The 22766-nt window shown below is 37.5% G+C and overlaps 1 protein-coding gene across 1 annotated transcript in view; it reads left to right on the top strand.

The window, feature by feature from the left end:
* Positions 1 to 16609, top strand: part of Ttc29 (tetratricopeptide repeat domain 29) — a 112068-nt gene extending 95459 nt beyond the window's left edge. The window contains exons 8-10 of the mRNA XM_077803103.1: positions 5731 to 5854; positions 15394 to 15633; positions 16487 to 16609. Of these exons, the coding sequence (XP_077659229.1) occupies positions 5731 to 5854; positions 15394 to 15633; positions 16487 to 16609 (487 nt within the window). The remainder of the gene's footprint in view (positions 1 to 5730; positions 5855 to 15393; positions 15634 to 16486) is intronic.
* The last annotated feature ends 6157 nt before the right edge of the window (positions 16610 to 22766 follow it).

Here is a 22766-nt window from a genome sequence, read left to right as displayed (position 1 = left end):
CTTTAAATCAATCAGTACAAAGTTTCAAGTGTGAAAATTACCTTTCTGTCATAGCTGAAAATTAATTTCTTCTTGCTTGAGAGAAATGACACGCCCTAGTAATTTTCATATATTCTTTAAAATGGAACATCCAGGCTTTGATGTGAAATTTCCTAAAAAAAAAAAAATGACCAAAAAAAAATACATCCAAACATTTCTATTAATGCATGGAATGAAGAAGAGCTTTTTACATTTTCTCCTGTCACTGATCCCATTTGCCTTATCACTTTCATCTGTGGCCCACAAACTTGGTGGCACAATCAACAAACCCCTCAGTGGCTGTTTCATCTCTGCTCTATTTGATTTCTCCTCTCTGAGTAAATGATTAAGTTTTCATGCATTGGTTCAACCAAAATCTATGTTCACTCAACCACATCCTTTATTGATTACTTCTACTGCAAACAGTAGGCCAAGTGTGATATACATAATTGGACAGTTGTCAGGGGACGTGGGTGTTAACGGTCCTGTTTTCCCAGTTGGAACCCGGAATCACCTTGATACACAAATATTCTGCACCGTTTCATTCTCATCCTTTGGACCGAGGAGTCCTGTTCCTCAGAATATATGTTTTTAACTCTCTAAGGTCTGGTTGAATGAATTTAATGATTATACCATATAATATGCTGTTCAAGTTGCACCTGTGCACTGCATATAGAAAACCGGAATTAATATTTGTCTAACATTTTAACCTTGTCCTTGAACTTATACAAATAATCTGTAGCCTTTGCTATAGGGGAGTATTTGATTTTTTTCCCCCTCCTCTTTCAAGGAAAGACTAGCTTTGAAACCTACTGCTAAATTTTACACTAGGAAACCGTGCAGCCCACACATATTGTTTATATTTCAGTTGCTGTGTTAACTTCGCCAGCTACAGAGCTGGACATTCACTGAGTGGAACATATAATTTATAATGGCAAGACTTTCTCTAGCGTTGTTTGTTAGAGCAAGTCTCAGGTAATTTGGGATGTTTTGGAGGTCTGTTGCTCCTTGGGGAACAAAGCAACTCAAATCTCCCAGTAACATTTTTATTTATACTATTTTATATTTCTTGTTCACTGAACTCTGTTTTTTTTTTTGTTGTTGTTGTTGTTGTTGATGTTTGTGTATGTTTTGATTTAACTATCCTCAGCAGGCCAAACCTAATCCAAAATGTACTTGCATCACAAATATATCAGCTTTTAGGAACATGAGCATAAATAAGCTTTAGTGAGTCCATTTTAGCTAAATGATACTAATATTAATTTTCCCCTTAGGTTCCCTAAAGTGATATGCAACACTCCACTTTTGTTTTCCCTTTTCTCTTGAATATTTTAGTCCAGGAAAAAACCTTGAAAAGTTAACATAAATTTGATGAAACATTTTTAGATCTAGAAATATTAGGATATTTTACATTATATTTATCAGTTTATATATTTTACTTTAATTTTATTTATTAATATTTTATAGCCTTGGGCTCTCTAAATACTTTTTAATTATTCCACAAAACAACATGTAAATTCAAGTAATTAGTGAATCTTTCATATTTTATTCTATACTTGCATTTATAAATTTCCTCAAATAATTTGTGCATTTTCTAGAGAACTGACCTATGCCTAGCTATAGAAAATTTCTCATAATTTTGTTATGAAAAAAGTAAACATGGAATTATTTTAAAAAAAACAGTATTCACAACTTCAAAAAATGTGAAATTCCATTTTATTTCAGATATGTTAATCATTCTTTTACCAATAAGAAAGGAAGAAAAATGTATTTGATAGCATCTGATACTTAAATTAACAACAACAACAACAACAAAATGTTAGTGTTTTTTTTTTATCCCACCCCTGAGAAAATAGACACCAGGACTTAATGTGTCTGTTTTTTTCAGAGCAGTCATTAAATTATAGTATTTAGTTCATTGCATGGTGGAAGGTTTTCATAAAGTAATGCTTAGCTAAATTAAATTTTTTTCTCAGCTCCTAGTAGGCAATGTCAAGTAGAGAGCTGTGAATGTGATCACTGATTATTTCACTCAGAGATAATAATAATAGCTGCCACTTATTGAATCCCTACTGTGTGCCAGGTTATATATTTACACAATTCTTCATCTCACAGCAACTTGAGGTCATTTTAAAAACGAGGAAATGGAAGTTTCCTTTAGTTTCATAACTTTAATATGATCAAAGTTCCTCATGTAAGGGGTCAAGCTAGGATTCACACCTAGATTCTCAACATCCACCACAACACACAATGGCTTTAAAGTAATCCAGTTTATCGAGGCTGTGGCTCAGTGGTAGTGTGCTTGCCTAGCACGTGTGAGGCACTGGCATCAATCCTCAGCACCACATAAAAGATAAACAAATAAAGGTATTGTGTCCATTTATAACTAAAAATATTTTTAAAAAGTAATCCAATTTATCTTTACAAACATAATACAGTTTATCTGTGAAAATGAATGTTATCACCCAAATCATTGGAAGTTATGCAAATTGATACCCCTAATCCTCCCCTACCTGTTTCCAATAAACTCCTGAAAAAATGTTTTCTGATTTTTTTTTTTCAAATCAAACAGTATAAAAGGGGAAAAAAGAGGGAAAATCTGGGTTCATGCAAAGGAAATGTCCAGTTTACACCAGTTTAATGCATCATTGGATCCAGATACTCAAGACACCATCTGGTCTCCCGGTCTGTCCATCTCACAGCCCAGCCGTCAGCTGTGTGTTCTCCCTGGGATGGCAAGATTGGCCCCCAGCAGCATGGGACTTACATTCTATAGGGTTAGGGCAACGCTGTGGTCATTTGAGTGAGAGAAGAGTCATGTGAGGTTGCAGGGGAGGGCTGATGACTATTCAGTCCATTGTTCCACATCTCAGTGGCTTCATCTATAAAATGGGTGGTGTGGCATTCAAAGTTAATGCAGATCAGTAAGGGTTCAATCTCCAGCACCACTAAAAACAAAACAAAACAAAAAAAAAGTTTTCTAGCATATTCTTGTGACATATTCTTTAGAATAGCCCCAATAGCATATCACTGTTTGAGATGTAGGTTTGATCTTATCAATAGCTGAAAGAATTTGGAGGGGCCTGGGTTCCATCCTCAGCACCACATAAAAAGTAAAATAAAATAAAGGTATTGTGTCCAACTACAAGTAAAAAATAAATATTTTTAAAAAAGAATTTGGAGTCACATTTCAAAACCACAGAAATTATATCTCTATGAGAAATTCCATTGTTTTGGACAAAAATTCACTAAATTACTTATGAAAGCTTTGGGATGCTATCCTATGAAGAAGCTTCCCTACAGAGTATTCCAAAAATGCTCTCAGCTTCTTCATGACATATCATCCTCAAAGATAACCACCTGGAGGGAGCCGCAAGGCTAAGAACATCTGGGAAATTGGACAGGATTGGACAGGAGAATCAGGGCCAGGAATAGAGATGTGCAGGCATCTGATTATAGGAGGTGGGTCCTGCCACTGCGGTCTCTGAGATCACAGAGGAAGCATGTATTGGAGGGAAGAGGGGGCCTGGGGAAGAACTCTGGAAAGAACCAACTTTGGGTAGGCCGACTGCAATGTTGGAGATGGACGTCATTACCCTAAGTACACGTATGAGGACACAAATGGTGTGAATATACTTTGTATACAAGCAGAGATATGAAAAATTGTGCTCTATATGTGTAATATGAATTGTAATGCATTCTGCTGTCATACATAACAAATTCAAATTTTAAAAAATGGAATAAATAAATAAATAAAAAAGAAAGAGGGAGGTCTAGAGAGGAGAAGTGAGAGAATAAAGACTGGCTGATAATGTTAGATGCCGGAGAAGGGGAAACAGTTTGAGAAAGAGGGTCTGGTTAACAGCAGTGAGTCCCAAACTCTATGGGGAAGACCCCAGTGAAGTCAAAAGAGGAAGAAAAGTGGCATGGAAACCAGTAAATGCACCAAGCATATTATACGGTTCAAATTTTAAAAGTTGTTTTCCATGGTAGACATTACAGTTTTCCAAATTTATATATGTGCTTTGAGATCACCATTACATTCTAGATTTGTCTTTAAAATTCTTTCAGTTGGCCAGGAGTCGGGGCACACACCTGTAATTCCAAAGACTTGGGAGGTTGAGGCAGGAGGATCACAAGTTCAAGGCCAGCCTCAGGAACTTAGCAAGGCCCTAAGAAACTTAGCAAGACCCTGTCTCAAAATAAAAATAAAAAGGGATAGGGATGTGGCTCAGTGGTTAAGCACCCCTGGGTTCAATCCCTGGTACCAAAAAAAATAAATAAATAAAAATTCTTTCGGCTGCCTTTTAATAGCAGATTTCCCTTGCAGCACTGGACTTGTTCTTCTGAAGACAGTCAAATGAATGTGCTCCAGGTTTCAAAGCACTATATACAAGGTATTTATCACAGTTATCCTCATGTGAGAATCTGGGGTTAACTATCATAAATACTCTACATTTATCTCTTCAAATTGGCAATGGAACTTGCCAAGGATTACAACCATATTCCCCCCAAAACAACATGTTTTAGTGCATTTTCTAGACTCTTGAAGTCTCTTGATGATACTGAAATATCCAGAAGTGAGTTTAATCATGAATTCCAAACATCATATGGCTCAAGTTCTCACAGTTCGCCCTGAAGCTTAGCTCGCATGTGCACTATGTATTTCCCTCCTTGAATATTCAACCACTCGCTCATTCAAAAATGTTTAAATGCTTAGTACATGCCAAGCACTCCGCTAGAAATTGTCTTTCTGAGCATTTTACCAAATATATTTCACTTGTATGTGTGACTTCAGTGACACCTGAGATGGCACTGCTGAAGGAAGCTTGCAGGAGTATTCTAGCATTCACGTTGTCTAAACTTTCTAATTAAAAAAAAACGAAAAAAAAAAAAACCTTTATTGAGACATAAGTCAGATATTGTACAATTCACCCTTTTAAATTCTACAATTCAGTGGTTTCTAATACATTCACAGAATTGTGTAACCATTAAACCATTGTCTAATTCCAGCACCTTTCATCACCCTGAAAAGAAATACTGTCCTGATTATTACTTCCTCATCCCCTCCTTTCATCTTCTAGCAGCCACTAATCTACTTCTGTCTTCATGAATTTGCCTCTTTGTATAAATGGAATCATACAATAAATAATCTTCTATGTCTAGATTTTTTCATTTCTCGTGTGTCAAGTTTCATCCATATTTTAACATATATGAGTACTTCAATCCTTTTTAATGACTGAATAATACTCCACTGAATGGATATACTACATTTTGTCAATTGATTCATCAGTTGATAGACATTTGGTTTGTTTCCATTCCTTGGTTATTATAAATAATGCTGCTATGAACATTCATGATGAGTTTTGATGTGGACATATGCTTTTTGTAGTATTTATATATTTTAGAGTAAAATTTCTGGGTCATATGATTCCTCCATGTTTAAAATTTTTCGAAAACTACCAGATTTATTTCTCACGGCAATATCATTATTTTACATTCCCATCCATAATGATGAGGGTTTATAAGTTCAAGCGTACTTCTTGTATTTTCCAACAAAGATACACATATTAACAATTTAGTATTTGTACCCTTAATCTTTGTCCTGACAAATCTTCCTGCATGTTCTACAACAAAGACAAAACTATCTTCTTTTCACTATGACGTTAAGTGAGCAGATACTTCAGTGGTTTCTGGTTTTATTTATTCTAGCCAAGGACAGATGACAGAAGCAATTCAATACTTGAAAAAAGTTGTGAACATTACAAAGAGCAATTTTCAAAACACAGATGTTGTGAAAGCGAGTACAATGCTTGGGGACATCTATAACAAAAAAGTGAGTATTGATATTTCTTGTTTATGGAGAAATTCACAGTTTTAAAAGTAGTTTCCCATTTGATCCTCACCCTCTCACATGGCTGATGCAGAAAGGCCAGGGCTGGACACACAGTTAATGTGCAAAACAAGGGCTGGGAAGGCAAATACTGCCTCCTCCTCCTCTTCTAGCTCTTAAGTGCCGTGTGGCTCGGTCCCCACAGGCTCTTCAACCTGAGCCATATTCACAGCCAATAAGGACAAGGAGTGACTTTGGATTTGGGGAGCAATTAAAATATTTGAAATCAAAGGAACCTCATAATAGCACGGGGCTCTTATCTGGCCACAGGAACCATTCATTCATCTTTCTAGCTCCACATTCTTGGAGCCCAGGTGTGATTCCCCCCAGCTAAGTCCCCCAGGGAGGAAACCACAATCCCAAGAACAACAGATTGTCTGTGTGCAAAAATTAAAAAATATATAAATTAAAAAATCAGGAAGAAGAGGAAAAAATCTGCAGTATAATTAATAAATAAAACTGCCACACAGTCAAAGGATATAAAATGCACGGATCATATGGACTTTAGATTTATTTTCTTCTGATTTTGTCTTCAGTGACCCAGATTTTCCTTCAGAAATTTTAGGAAAGAAGTTTATTTCTCTAGTTATCATTACTGTTTAAATCATGAATAATAAGATGGGTTGTTTTCCAAGGGTGATTCTGTTCTCCTGCTGTAGATTGTGTCCATCTGTTTGGGGAGGCTGGGTGCATAGTGATTAAAAGCCTCAACTCTGAAGTCAAACTGCTTGGCTTGTTAGCCCTGCTTGTTCTGCTTTAAGACGTGGGACCTGGGGCAAGTTCCACACCCTGGGGCACCTCGGTTTAATCACCTCATAAGGTGGTTGCAAGAACTGAATTAATACAGGTAAGGCATGGGCAGGGTGCTTTTGAGCAGGAGAGGTAGTGAGCGTTAGCTATTTTGCTATTCTCTCCACTCTTAGTGGTGTCACATCATTGCCCTTCTCAGCCCTCAGAGTTAAGCCAGGCCTCCCGCATTCCAAGTGGCAGTGCCATTCAAACCCACCACGCTGCTCTATGATTTGCTATAAAATTAACTTGGTTTCAGAACAATTTAGGATTTTTAAAAAAATAAGTTTGAAATTAATTTGAATGACTGAAACTAATGTCCCTTCAGTTCCTGCTTTGGACAAAGTCTTTACAAACGAGGTGCTTCTTTTCCCCAGCCCTCTGTCTTGCTCCTTCTGGTTCATGCACCTTCCCATCTCCTCTTGACTCTCACCTCCCCACCCACCTGGCTCCATTCTCTCCTGCCTCCGCCTTCCTGGCCCCTGATTCTGGCTCCCTCCCCTGGTCCTCTCCTCCTCCCCTCTCTCCCTCCGTTTCCCCTCTTTTTTTGTGCACCTGTCACCCCTGGTGCGCCCAGGTGTCTGTTGTGGCCTCCTCTGCTGCCCCCTCCAGCCACCTCCAAGGTGCTGCTGTCTGTCTGTGGACCCCTCTCATGGCTTCAGGTTTGCTTTTGTTTACTTTTCAGGACACAGTGGTTAAACCAAGACTTGACTTAAGCCCTGGTGAGGCCTCTGTCTAAGGGAAGCTGATCTTAGAGGGGCAGACATTTCCAATAGAAAGACACAGGGCTGTTCTTCAAAACAGAAGTATAAAAAGAACAAATCATTTGACCCTCCCACCCAACAACACCCCGAACACAGCCCTTTCAATGACACGAACATCGGCTGTCAGCCTGCATGTTTCTAATTGCAGAAAGATAAGGAAATGGAACAGAAAACTGTACTGAGGGGTAATATTTCTATTCTTGCATTTTCTCAAAACGTTTTTTGCTGAGAGCATATATCTCACCAGTGGGTTGTTTTATTCTCTAATTTTTGATTCTTGGAGAAGAGTTTAATATCTAAAGGCCAGAGACATGCTGCAATATCCAAAGGCTGTGTTAACTGCCCAAAGTAAATCTTTTTATTCATTTATTTCTATTGTAGTCTCTCACACACACTCTTTATTTTCATTTTTTTAAATGTTTTATTAGCACATTCTAGTTAGACATAATATTGGGGCTCATCATAACATAACAATGCGGGCATGGAACACAGCTTTCTCCATTTCCACGCCCAGGGCTTCCTCTTTCCCTCCCTGCCTGCCCTTCCTCTACTGGTCTTCCTTCTATTTATTTATTGTCTTCTATAAATTGGTACTTTGTATATATACATAAAGATGGAATTTACTGTGTTATATATGTACATAGAATAATTTTTATTTCACCTGTATTTTCTCCCTTATCCTATCTCTCCTCCCTCCCTCGCCCTTGCACTCCCTGGTTTCCCCTCCGTTTTCATGGGATCCCCTCCCCCACACTGTTTTTCCTTACTTTGCTCTAGCTTCTCCATATGAGAGAAAACATTTGACTGTTGACTTCTGGAGTCTGGCTTATTTCACTTAGCATGATGGTCTCCCGTTCCATTCATTTACCAGCAAATCCCATAATTCCATTCTTCTTTATGGAGAGTAAAATTTAATCGTGTATATGTGCCACATTTTCTTTATCCATTCAGCACATGGGCTGGTTTCCATAACTTAGCTGTTGTGGATTGTACTGCTGTAAACATTGGGATGTATGTATGACTATATAGAACACTGATTTTATTTCTCCTGGATAAATACCAAGGCGTGGGAGAGCTGGGTCATATGGTGTTTCCATTCCTAGTCTTTAGAGGAATCTCCATACTGCTTTCCAAAGTGGTTGTACTAATTTGCAGTCCCACCAACAATATATGCATGTACATTCCCCCCCCCATCCTTGCTGGTATTTATTAGTAGTAGTATTCTTGATGATGGCCGCTCTAACTAGAATGAGATGAAATATCCATGTAGTTTGGATTTGCACCTCCCTGATTGTCAGGGTTGTAGAACATTTTTTAATATATTTGTTGGTCATTTGTATTTCTTCTTTGGAGAAATGTTTGTCTAGTTCTTTTGCTCATTTATTGGTTGGATTACTTGGTATTTTTGTGTTATTTGGTTTTTATGTTTGTTTGGTACCAGGATTGAACCCAGGGGCACTTAGCCACTGAGCCACATCCCCAACCCTTTTTTATATTTTATTTTAGAAGCAGTATCTCAATGAGTTGCTGAGACTGTTTTTGAACTCACAATGCCCCTGCTCAGCCTGCCTACCTACAGGGATGGTGTTAAGTTTTCTTTATGTATTCTGGATACTGATCCCCTGTCAGAGGAGCAGCTGGCAAAGATTTTTCTCCCATTCTGTAAGCTCTCTATTCACACACTTAATCATTTCCTGAATCCAGCCCAGTTTATCTATATCCCAATATAAATTTTGGAGGATTCCAGGTATTCATGCTCTCTTTAAATAAATATGCTTCAAATATACAAGTAGATTCAGATATGTTAATGATTCCTTTAGTAAATACTCACTGAAAAATAGATTAGTATTAAGTAGATAATAACATCACAGAATTTTTATGACATCACACATTTTAAAAAAAGCTTGATTACTCAAATTGTTAAAGTTACATTTATTTTTGTGCATTATTATTATTATTATTATTATTATTATTATTATTATTTGAGGGACATTCCTGAAGCCAAAAGAACTACTACTGATGACTTTCAGGCTGACCAAGTTGTTAAGTCATTGCTGAGAGTATTATTTCAGTGATATTAGACATAAAAAGTGGATTTGGTAGAGCTATGGTTATTTTTTATTTTTCATTATTTTGAGACAAGGTAAGGTCTTGCTAACAACTTTGATTTCCTTCCAGTTCTGCAGAGCCTGTTTTCCTAGGAGAACATCAACAACAAATGTTTTTATTCCTCTAGTTTTAGGAGCTTTGGGACATTTCCTAATTGTAGTGCACACCTTTATTCCAGTTATATGGCTAAACAATTTTATAAGCTATTTGCCTTTCAAGCTGAAACTATTAATTTGCAGGAAAAGGTATTAAACTTTTCCAAGATGGGAGCTATAGCAAGGTCCAGAGGGACTACCCTGGGTTTTGTCCATTGGAATTTGAACTGGGCTCCGCCACCATTAATTAACTGAGCAAATAAATTCTTTGCTCTTCAGTTTCCTTATCTCTCAGTTGCTAAAAACAAATTTCCTTGAAGCCTAACTATTAAAGGACTAGAGGTTTAAAAATAGGCAGATGGTGCCTGGTAGAGCTGCCAGCATATATTGTACACGTAACTCTTACCTCCTTACTATCTCAAGCTCAGATCTCTCCCCTCATAACCCACTGTCTATTTGGCATTGCTCACTTAGGTCATTTTAAATATATCCTACTAAAAACATCCACTAAAAACATCTTTCCCTTAAGCTCTCTTCTGCCAATTCTGTGTCTCCAATCCAGATCTCTCCTTGGACTCCAGAACTTGTAAGGCCAACTGCTTACTTAGCATTTCTACCTGGATTCCTAACAGACACCTCAAAGTATTTCCCCCTCCCTTCACCTACTCCCCTCCAGTCTTCCCATCTTAATAAAATGACTGTATCAATATCCACCAGCCCTGGGTAACTCTTAAATTTCACTCCACTCCAATACCCAATCCAGAGGCAAACGCTTACCTTTATGCCACCAAAATGCATGCCAACCCCACCAGCTTCTGTCTCTCTCCGTTGCTATCACCACATCCATGTATGACACTTTATTTTCTCCCCTGGGCCCCTACAGTAAGCTCAGAACCCATTTTCCCCACACCATACCATAAGCCAGCCTCCACACTGGATTTTAAAGTAATCCTTTAAAAATATAAATCAAATGGTCTTATTTCTCCACCTGAAAACACTTCTGTTACCTTTCATTCTTCTGAGAACATAAATGAAATTCCTCACTCTGTCCTGAAGTATGAGATGGTCCCTGCTTGTCTTTAGCTTCAACGTTTCCTTACTCTCTTCCGTACCCAATCCCCCTGACTCAAAGTGACTTTCCTGGACTTCACATGTGCGGCCAGGCCCTGGCTTGGGATGTGTGCCTGCAGGAGAATGCTCTCCAATCCCTGAACTTGGCATTGCTGGCTTCTTGTCGTTCAGATCCCTGTGAAAGGCCACATCTTCCCAGGGGCCTTCCCTTGGCAACCTCATCCAAAGGAACCCATGTGGCTCTTTACCTTTTCTGAATTCTAAGAAGCCTATGTATAATCTATCTCATACTCCTCTTGTTTATGATACTTCTTGTCATCGTCCTTTAATCTGGCTAGGATGTAAGCTTAATAAGAGCAGGGTCCCTGTCTGCCCTGCTTATTATTTTATTCTGGTACTTAGAAATATGAACCTGATGCAGAGCTGGTGAGCAAAGCATGTCAGTTCATTGGACCACTTTCGTGACCAATTTCATACTACTCGAGAACAGTAATCTCTCACCTGTGAAATTCTAAACTTCTCTTTAATTTTTATTCAGTAGTTTAGCATTTTCAAAACTTGCCTTGAATCTTGGTAAGCAAATAGAAAACCGCTGCTACACCTTGGTCTACCTATGCTAGGCCCTCCACAAACCACCCTACGCATACCCTCTCTGGCTTCATATTACTCACACAAGTTTATTATCATCATATTCTTAACAAAAATTCCCAATAAATAATATTATTATAGGACAAAATTATAATAGAAAACTATACTTGGAAAAAATATTGGAATTAACATTTTTGTGATTATTAAAGTATTGTTATAATTACAATTACCACATCTTTTAAAATATCCTTTTCCTAGTTAATTTACCTTTCACTATATAATCATGGAAGATGGGCCACCCATTCCACTCTCTGGATATGTTCTTTTTGATGGAATGTTAATTAAAAATATATAATTAATATAAACTGGTGAAATGAGAATGTTTTAGGAGAGATAACCAGGTATAGACCTTTTATGAGATTTCTCATTCCTTAATAAGATTAGAGGATAATCACATTGTTAAAAGAATGGGAGTTTCAACACTAAAATGATAAGAAAATTGGGTAGGAAATGATTTATCCTTAGCACTGAGAAAATGCCCATTCATTTTGAGCTTGTTCATTGGAGAGAGTGACATTTTGGACACAAAGAAGAATCTGGTAAGAATCAGAATAATGCATAAAAATTCTATGTTATAATGTAATAATTCAAGCTTTGTTTCAAAGTCTGTGATGTTATTGAGATCCTGGGCTAGGACTGTCCACTAAAATCTTACCAGAGACATTTACAACCTGAAACAAAGTTGTCCTCTTCCCATACAATGTATTTATGAAGTACATAAATTCACTGCATAGTCTCAAATCACCTTTAAGATTTCCAGGAGTAATTTCTGGAATCTTCCAAGTTTTATAATAGAATAGAGATTATTTGAGAACACAAATGAACAAATGAAAGTCATACCGAACTTTTGGAGAAGAGATTAAATCTAGATAATAAACTCCTGAAAAAATAAAAAAAACTATAAATACAGTATGTATGAGTGAAATCACATTCTAAAACGGTATGTATAAAATTGCATCTGAAAAAAAAATTAATGTTGGAGGGGGGATAGTAGAGGATAGGAAAGGTAGCAGAATACACCAGTTACTAGTATGGCATTATGTAAAAATGTGGATGTGTAACCGATGTGATTCTGCAATCTGTATTTGGGGTAAAAACGGGAGTTCATAACTCACTTGAAGCTAATGTATGAAATATGATATGAGCTTTGTAAGGTTTTGAACAACCAATAAAAAATATATATATATATATTTTATTTACAAAAAAATTAATGTTGTGTTTACTTTGGCTGTGTTTTGAAATAGAGAAACATATGCTGATACCAGTTTTATGGCAGATATACATATATATATGTGTGTGTGTGTGTGTGTGTGTGTCAGAAGATGGAATATTAGGTACTATCTGAGACATTTACATTTACCTATGTAAGAACAATTAAAATACTTCTGTTTTAGAAGGAACAAACACTCATTTTATGATCTCATCAAAGTTTTAGCATATCACTCTCTCCACTAATAGCAGGCTCACCACCTTGACTTCACACTCCCCCATTCACTGCAGAATTTCCACTGCCTGGCATGGAACTCAGTTAGCACAGGGTGTGGGCCCGATGAATGAACAGGTGAAGGAGTGGGTTAATTTTAAAGTAATAATGTATAAAAGTATTCTGGAAATGTAAATATAAGTCCACTTACTTAATTCCCTAATTCTCCTAATTAAAACTCTCACTTGAAGCTACATGCAGCCTAAAGCTCTGAAGTATAATTAGGAAAACTAGAAAAATGAGATATTTAAATTTCTCTGTTTGTAAAAACATGCAGTGTTTAGTCTAATCATATATTTTGTCCTAAATCTTTAATGTCTACCAGGGCAATCAATAATTTTATTTTCATCATTTGCATTATTTCTCAATTATAGTTTGCTTAATTTAAGGCATATGAAGTCTTTGATAGGGTTTTTTCCTGATTAATATTTTGTTATATAAATCCTGTTTTATTATTTTTAATGAAAAAAGGTTGCTTACCTCAACAAACAAAAACTATTCCTTCTATAATATGCAGGAATTCTGTTTAAATGAACAGACCTGCTTAGAAGGAATCCTTTAAGTAGACAGTTCCCCTAGACTGTCCTTACGGGCATATAACATGCCGTGGCTGTGTGCTCACGTGTGCAACACAACAGTCACACAAGTCCTGCTCATCATCATCCTCACCTTGCTAACTACTTTCTTTACCAATCAGTCTGACTACTCTCTGCATGCTGTAATTATAGAGAGGTTCATGGGGTTTGGCATATTCTACCTGTACTGTTGTTTGGTAGACCCCAGATTCTACAGTTTTTATGCCCATAAAATGGTGTGAGAAGATGACTTAAAAACTCACAGCAAGGGCTGGAGGTATAGCTCAGCTGGTAGAATGCTTGCCTCACATGCATAAGGCCCTGGGTTCAATTCCCAGCACTGCCAAAAAAAAAAAATTAAAAACCAGCAAAACATTGTCTCTTGTAAGGGTTTCTTGTAAGGGTTTCAAGAGACTGTTTATGCATTTTTTAAACTTTTTTTGTTATTATTTTAAACCTGGGTATCATCATCATCATCGTCATCATCATTTAATTGTACATATTTATGGGGAACAGTATGTATACAATATGTAAAGATCAAATTAGGGTAGTTGGCCTTTCTATCTCTTTAAGCATTTTTAAAATTTTGAGTAACACATAACACTTGTCTGTATTTATGAGATGTGGCATAGTATTTCAATACACATATATAATGAATACTGATCAAATCAGGGTAATTAATATTTCCATCTTCTTATCACCTCCTAATCTAGGGACTTTCATGCACTTATTTACTAAGAAAATGTATAATAGGTCATTGAGAACTGTATCCCCCACTGTGCTATAGAGGGCTAGAAGTTATTACTTCTAACTGGGTATCATGATTTTGCTTATGTGCCTGGAAGGGGCAGGGGATGCGGGGAAAGGGGAGTGCAGGGGATGGAACAGGAAAAAACAAAGGGTTATAGGCCAGTGAAGAGAGGAAATTCTGTTCTTTAGAGTCCTTACAGGTGTAGCTCAATCCTCCTTTAAGGAAGAGTTGTAATGAGGATGTTGAGGCAATTTGGGAGAGGCATCTCTCTGTGACTCAGTTTCATCATCTGTGAAGTAACAATAACACTGTCCTCATAGGATGCCTTGCAAGGTTAATGACATGATATACATGAAGTATTTACCACTGGCCCTGAGCTTCGTAAGAGCTAGGTAACTACTATTTATTTGTGGACAACAGCTTTTAGGAGAGGTGGGATGAAAATTTTTTTTCAACTGAGTCAAGTTTAGATGATGCTTTCATTTGCACTGTCAAGAGCATATTGTTTAGAAATCTGGGACAACATCTTCAGTGAAGAATGGCTAGTACTTATATGGGGGGTGGGGGTTAAGTGAAGGAGCCAGAGATACAGCTGTTTCCACTGGTCTGTGACGACCAGATTTTAATCACAGCTCTTGCTGTGACTTAAAACGAAAGGTAGTAAAAATATTGCATCAGGTAAATCAGGATGATAAGTAATAACATTCTATCCAAATCAATGTGGATTCAGTTCTTCCCAAACTTCTTGATACAACCATGTGAAACAGCCAAAATTTGACATTTTTTTTAGTAGTTATAGACGGACAGAATGCCTTTATTTCTTTATTTTTATGTGGTGCTGAGGATCGAAACCCAGTGCCTCACACATACTAGGCAAGTGCTCTGCTACTGAGCTACAGCCCCAGCCCAACATTTGACCATATTTTATCCAAAAGAACTTAAGTTTCCCATACCTCAAAGCAAAAGATACAGCTGTTCTTAACAAATTAATTTCAAGTGATTATTTGAGTGGCAAATAATCACTACTTGCTGGAAAAAAGCCTAATCTAATGGAGAGCCAGTTTGCCATCCCCTTGTTCTTCCTGAACTGCCATAATTGTGGAAAGATCAGTGTGGGACATGCCAAGAAGGGGTGAGGAAATATGGGAAATGGTGAAATAAAAAATTAAGAGAAAATTCTCTCTCTTATCTTTGCAGGGACGCTACAATAAAGCTTCTGAGTACTTTCAGCAAGCTTTTGACACAACGGTAGAACTCATGAACTTGTCTCTGCTAGACGAAACCAAAGTTCACTATGGAATTGCAAAAGCCCATCAGATGATGCTGACAATGAACAATTATATAGAATCTGCAGATCTCACCAGCCTCAACCACCTGCTGACCTGGAAGGAGCGGAGAAGTGACGGTGATCTTGAACAGGTTGTTGGTAAGTCTCTGGTTTTTGGAAATAGTTTAGTTTTTGTACCATTCTCAATGGTTAAATTATTTTTTGTTGGAAAGTTTCATTCAACCATTGATTTTAATTTGATTGGCAATTTTATTTCTGTTGATTCCTTATTATGTGAAGGTTGGGTATATTTTTGTGCCCTAATGTACCTTCTACATTTAAGAGGAGTATAAAATAGTTGAAATGATTTATTCTAGCTGACAAATCACCATTCTCAAGCTGATTGTTTTCCAGTTGTCTTAAATAGTCCACAATATGTACTAATCAGTTGTAACTAATGTGAAATAAGCTTATGCATTTTGATAATTCTCAATGTTGGACTGCATATGGACTTCCTATAAAGGAAGTGTTGGTGGATGCTAATTTGCCTTACCCACTTGACTTTTTCTATTCCAATTCCTATTTCCTATTCCTCTTTATCAATTTGAGCTTGAATGTTAATTTGGAAAATATCTGATAGTACTTTCTCTTACTACTACTTTTTCCCAACATATTTTTCTTGTGACAAATTTGAGTTAAAATAGTCTATTGAAAATAACTAGATGGGTTGTAAGGGTCAGCTCTGGGTGTCCACTTGGTCAGGTTCTAGTTTCCAATTAAGAATTTTAGAGTAGAATATCTAAAAACGAAATTCAGAACTGCCTGTGACAAACCTTTGAATCACCCAATTATTTGTTTGCAAACCAAACTTTTTAACGTAAAAATATTTGAAATATTTTGGGACCACTCAAGTGGAATCATAAAACCTCATGATGTCTGGGGAAGTCATTTAGCTGGAACAATGATCTGTTGGGGCATTTATTTATTTATTCCTATAGAATATAAAATTGTGTTGTCTCTTAGGTCACTGGAATACCTCTCACCACTTTTGTGTCCCTACTTGTAAAACAAGGAAAGGTCTTGTTAGAATACATGTTCAGAAAGAGGGAATTGAGATGTGGCATTCGGAAGCAGACAGCTTGGTGAATTTCAGTGTGCTCAGTTGCCCCAAAAATGTTTATGGTCTATTAGTAACTGACTACTTTTAGAAGCATTGTGCTTACAGCAGGATGATGTCTTATGGCCATATATTTGGAAGTTCCTTCTGTAGTTTTCTACCCAGGTTCTGACATTTTCTACCCAGAATGGCAGGAGATGAAGCAGAAGAAGTATGATCCATGTTAAATGACCAGTGCTGGTGAAATTTCAGTAGAGAATAAGTTCAGCTACTCACATTTTCAAGTTCATCTTAGATAAATGCTCTCTATCACAATGGTAATTATGGGGACAAAAAAATTTTGTATGGCACAAAAGTATAACCAACCTTCACATAAAACACCGTTGTCTTCTGATGACATCCCAAGTTTATTTGTTGCAATCCTGGTTTCAGCTTTTTCAAAGTCTCTCTCTCTCTCTCTCTGCTTTTCTTTACTCTAAAAAGCTGTTCATTTTTCTATACTTTTTATAGTTTGCCTCTCTATTTTTGGTAAGGTCATATTCTATCACAAAGAACTTAGAAGCAGAGCAAAAAAATGCATCTCAAAATATTCAGCCATTAACAGCTCAGTTTTCTGTATGTGAAGAGGGTAGATGCATTCTTTAGAGTGTTATCAAGACACACCGCCTTCCTCATTCATTTCATGCAGATTAGAAATCTATGCATGGATGAGCTTCATCACTGTAAAAGTAAAAAATAATAATCTTTCAGATTTAAGTGCAAATGAGAAGTCTTTTCTCATATCACTGGCATGATCAGGATTTTTAGGGCTAATCTTTCTATTTGGAAATAAAACCTGCAGGACATTATCAAATATGTAAATGTTGGTTTACGTAAATATTTTTGGTTCAAAATGCACTCAAATCTGCTTGAAAATGCTTCAAAAACACTAAGCCACAACTCCCTCTTTGTGTTTGTTGCTTGAAACTCTTTGTTGGCCTCCCTGGCCTCTTGTCCTTTGTCAATCCCTCCTTCTCCTGACTCCCCACCCCCATATATAATGTTCCTTAATATGGACTTATTTCTAGCACCAGCTTACCCCCAGGGAAATGCAGCCCATCCTGCCAGGTCTTTGGATGCTGAGCCACTCCCTGGTCCTCTCCTGCTTGAATGTGACCTCTTTTTTTCTGTTCCCAAATCGAATGTCATTTATTTTGACCAGGCACATTTGATTTGTCCTAATGTGCATCCAACATGGCGATTTCTGCAGTTGCTTCAGCTACCTGATGAAGAGTGTGAGTCTCTCAAACCCCAATTCTGATTCTTGGTATTCCCTACAAAAGAAAGCACATATGGTTAATATCTACTAGGCCCCAAGTAAATATTTGTTGAATTAAATAGAATTCAGAATGAGCCTATACGCCCGATCATAGACTAGTTCACACTAACCACTTTTATAAAACAAAATCCGTGGGTTTCCTCGGGAAGCCTATGATCCCACACGGTATCTGGATTACCATCCAATTATCACATGAATGAAGGACCACGTTTACCGAACATGCTGTTGACAAATTGACGAAATACAAAAATATTATTTGGAAAGCTGAGCCGCTTTTAAGTTTCCAACTTTCGCCTTTCTTCTCTGAAGAGGAATCTTTAATCTTGCTACTGAGGGGTCCCATGTATTCCAAAAAAAGAAAAAAAAAAGCAGATCAAAGATCTGAAAGATACATTATAAAAGCCGTGCCGTTATCGTCACCTCTGAGACTTCCATCCTGCAAACAAATCATTAGCTCAGAGAGCAGGCAATATTCTTTTAAGCAGAGGAACATGACCCCCTAAGGGAATAGAGCAGTGAGCACACTCGGGTCCCTAGATAAAATAGAACAGTGACTCACCAGCAAACCGCTCTCATCTCTGTGCCTTTCAGAAGGAATGCCGCGAATACAGGAACCTTCATACTATTCTATTACTCAGTATGGTCGGGATGATTCATCCCCCTCCTTTTCTTTCCAATATGAAAACAAGAATAGAGTCTCCTCCCAAATTTGGGGATTTGGAAAACACATTTAAATTTATTGTACTTCAACAAAAGTATTCCAGGCATAGTTTGGTTAACTTCATTAGAAGTTAATGAACTGGATTGGCTCTGGGAGGCTTACGGGCCCATGAATTTCTTCTGAGTTCTTCAGAACAGACTTTCACCTTCCTTACTGGAACTATTATCTTTACAATCAAGGAGACTTTTTTTTTTTTTTTGGTAGAAAAAAATTTGTTTTGCCTTTTGGAGATCATAGACCTAGATGGGGAAACAGCAACCTTTTCCTATTCAACTTAATAGCAGTGTTAATCTAGACGTGTAATTATAGCCATTTAAGTGCCAGCATTGTTAACCACATCACTGATGAAAATTATATCAGTAACATGTTTTTTTAATTCACTACCTTATTGTAGTCAAGTGTAGATTATATCAGAGAAATAAAATGCAAGTTCTAAGTATAGAAATAGATGAATATGCAGGCTAGGTTGGTACTTAAAGATACTTACTGTTTTCTATGAAATGGAATATAAAGGTTACTTGAGTGGCAAAAAATATCACCCTGGTTTGATGAATCCTTTAATATTCCTACAGGAAAACAATCAAAATCATGACCGTCTCACAGCCCTTGGCTTATGTTGGCTGCATGTTGAACCTTGGGTTTAATGTCAGTCATTTTTTTTAACCTTTCTTTGCTTGTGGGTTTCATTCTTGAATTAATCTTTCTAATGAAGTTAAGCAAACTATGCTGTGTGCATGTATATCACAATGTGTTCCAACTTTACATGGAACTATAATGCACCAAATTAAAATTAATAAATAGAAGGAAGACCGATAGAGAAAGGGTGTCAGGGGGAGAGAAAGAGGAGGAACTGGGGATTGAAGTGGAGCAAACTATGTTATATGCGCACGTGAACAGGTCAAAATGAACCTCACTATTATGTACAACTATAATGCACTAATAAAAGTATTTTTTAAAGGAGAAAAAGAACAAGAAAAAGCCACAGTCATGGTGGGTCCTCATTTTCTACTGTGATTATTTCTTCCTGTATGTATGTTAAATAACCCTACTGAATGAGGAGAAAGTTACCGAATCAGCCAAAAAGTCAGACTCTGTCTCTAATAGTATATTCAACCACAAGACACAGAAAATGGAGATTCTGGTGAAAATGTTGACCAAATCACTTTGTGACAGCTTGGTATCACTGAGCAGGGCTATTTCATAAGAGCCCAGTGATCTGGGGTTTAAGGCCACATTAGCTCTGGGACAGAGAAAGTCAAGTTCCTTCAGCTTGTTAAGTTCAAAATACATCATTGATAATATGTCTCTGGAACTGTCTATTGCTCTTGAGTCAAAGCATCTTTCTGAATGAATATGGTGTTTTGAAGTCCTTAAGAGATGTTCATGGGTGTTTTAATTATCATTTTCCCCTCCCCACAAACATAAGTTTCCATGGCTTCCACAAAAGGGAAATTATTATTATTGTTATTGTTATTTATTATTATTATATTATTATTATTCATTAAACAACTATATAAATACCAAGTACAAGTATTTTATTTTATTTTATTTTATTTTTAGTACCAGCGATTGAACCCAGGGGCACTTAACCACTGAGCCACATCCTCAGCCCTTTTTTAAATTTTATTTAGAGACAAAGCTTTGCTGAGTTGCTTAGGGCAACCAAATTGCTGAGGCTGGCTTTGAACTCGAGATCCTCCTGCCTCAGCCTCCCAAGCCACTGGGATTACAGGTGTGCAACACCACACCCAGCTAAGTATGTGATTCTTATAACAGAATTTATAGTAATTTCTAGCTATCTGATAGCATGTGCAATGTCTTTTCCCCAGTTGGCTCCAATGAGGTTGCTTAAGCTAGGGAACTCTTTCTTCTGAAGATGTTTGGTTCACCTTCTGTTCTCACCCCTCTTGCTTCTCAGCATTTCCTCCAGCCCTTGCCTTCCCCCACTGTTTCTAGGGCTCCCAATTCCTGAACACGCCCACCTCTCCTCTCACCATTAGTTATTCTCCACTCACTTCAATTTGCAGCTGCTTCTCCCCTCCTCAATCTGGCACCCTTCCTACATCCTCTTCCCATCTTCTGAAAGTAAGTTAAAATCTTCTTGAGCTTTTTTGAGTTTTACAGAATTGTGCAAGGATCAAGTTACATGGTACCAAAGAAATCCATGGTGCATACTTTTTATCCTATGTCCATACTTTTTATGTCCTCTGTCATTCAATAATAATTTGTAAAACAAAGTAGATTTATAATCCAGTTCTATAAAATTCTAGTACGAGAGTCTACACACATATGTTGCCATTTCTTTTATATCACAGTACTTCAGAGCTAGTTATAAGCCATGTCTAACATGTTTAAAAATGGTATTTTAAAAATTTTTTTGGATAAAAATAATCATAGTGGGAAAAAAAAACAGGCAAAACTACACTCCTGGCCAAGATGGAGTGAAAGTGAATCAAGATTTACTCTCCTGCTTTAAACAACTGACAGAATAAACAAAGCAAATAAGGCAACTCTTCTTAGACCCTGGACAACAGGCAGCACAAGATGGTGGTCCCTGATGAAGGGGAAACAAAGAAGCCAAGTGCATGTTTGTCCCAGGTACTGCATAGAAAAAGGCTCCCAGTCTTGGCACAGGGAGGAAGGCCAAGGCAGAGCCCAGTGGGCTCCCCCAGATGAGGGCTGAGTTGGCAGCTCAGGAAGGCCTTGTGGCTAGAGTTCACAGCCAAGACAAAGAAAGGCTGGAGTGTAGCTCAGTGCCTAAAACGTGCACAACCCTGGATCTGTTCCCAGCCCTGCAGAAAGAGAAAGAGCTGCCCAGAGAGAGTTAGCCCTTGCAGAGTTCTGCCTTCTCAACTGAGTCCTCATCATTATGCGCACACGAAGAAACTACCAAAGGCTGGGGAAAGGACCACTAGGAAAGATCAGGTAGAACAATCCTGACACTCAAACACAGCTGGAAATAAAGTGAGGAAAACCTCCCAAACATGGAGCATTAGAAGGAGGACTCATTAAGGCCTTGCTTCATGATGGGGAAAAATTAGCTCGAGATGAAAGACTGCTCTGATCACCCAACAGAGGTGGAAAGTGAGTATCAAAAGGATCAAAGTGTTTTCAAGTAACTTACCCGGGAAGAACAAAACTCAAGAATATTTATAAGAATAAAAAATATCTTGAACGACCAACAACAAAAAAAAATAATAAAAATTAAAAAATTAAAATAAAAGCTATGGTATTCTTACCAAAAAAAAAAAAAAAAGAATAAAAAATATCTAGTAACCCAACAAGGTAAAATGTTCAGTATTGGACATACAATCAAAATTATCTAGACATTCCAAGAAGCAGGAAAATATGACTCATAATGAGGAGAAGATAGATAAATAGAAACAGACCCCAAGAAGACACAAATGATAGAAGTAGGAGACCAAGGCATAAAACAGTTATTAAAACCAGAGTTTTGTATGCCGGGTGGGGAACTTGCACAGTTCAGCTTTGGGACTGAGTTTCTTCCGTGCTCACACAGTCAGTCTCTTCTTCGGGAGCCCCCTGTTCTAGAAGCCATAGTCTCAATGGCCTTGCAGTTGGGTCTCTTTAAAGGGCTGTGTTTAGTTACGGCATCATTGTTGTTTTTCTCAGATCGCAGAGACATTTGCAGGCTCGGGGGGGGGGGGGGGGGGGGGGGGGGGGGGGCATGCATTTTTTCCCTAGGTAACTTTCCGATCCAAATCATCACAGCTTTCTGTACACATGAGCCTTCACTTTGTGGGTTTTGATGATTTTCTTGTTATTTGCTACGAGAAATTGTTTCAGGCTTATTGTATACATCTTTAAATCCAGAACTAGAATCATCTACTTCTACAAGGAGGCTAAGAAAAGTAGATATTTTAAAAAGCAGAGGATTTCCAGTTTTCCAAGCACCATTTGTTGGAGATGCTATCTTTCCTCCAATGCATGTTTTTGGCACCTTTGTCTAATATAAGATAATTGTAATTTTGTGGGTTAGTCTCTGTGTCCTCTATTCTGTACCATTGGCCTACCAGTCTGTTTTGGTGTGTGTGTTAAACTATTGCTCTGAAGTATAGTTTAAGGTCTGGTATAGCGATGCCATCTGCTTCACTCTTTCTGCTAAGGATTGCTTTAGCTATTCTAG

This window comes from Urocitellus parryii, chromosome 10, assembly GCF_045843805.1.
Source record: "Urocitellus parryii isolate mUroPar1 chromosome 10, mUroPar1.hap1, whole genome shotgun sequence".
Taxonomy (NCBI): Eukaryota; Metazoa; Chordata; class Mammalia; order Rodentia; family Sciuridae; genus Urocitellus; species Urocitellus parryii.
Note: the sequence above shows the minus strand (reverse complement) of the source record. Positions and strands in the feature narration are given on the sequence as shown.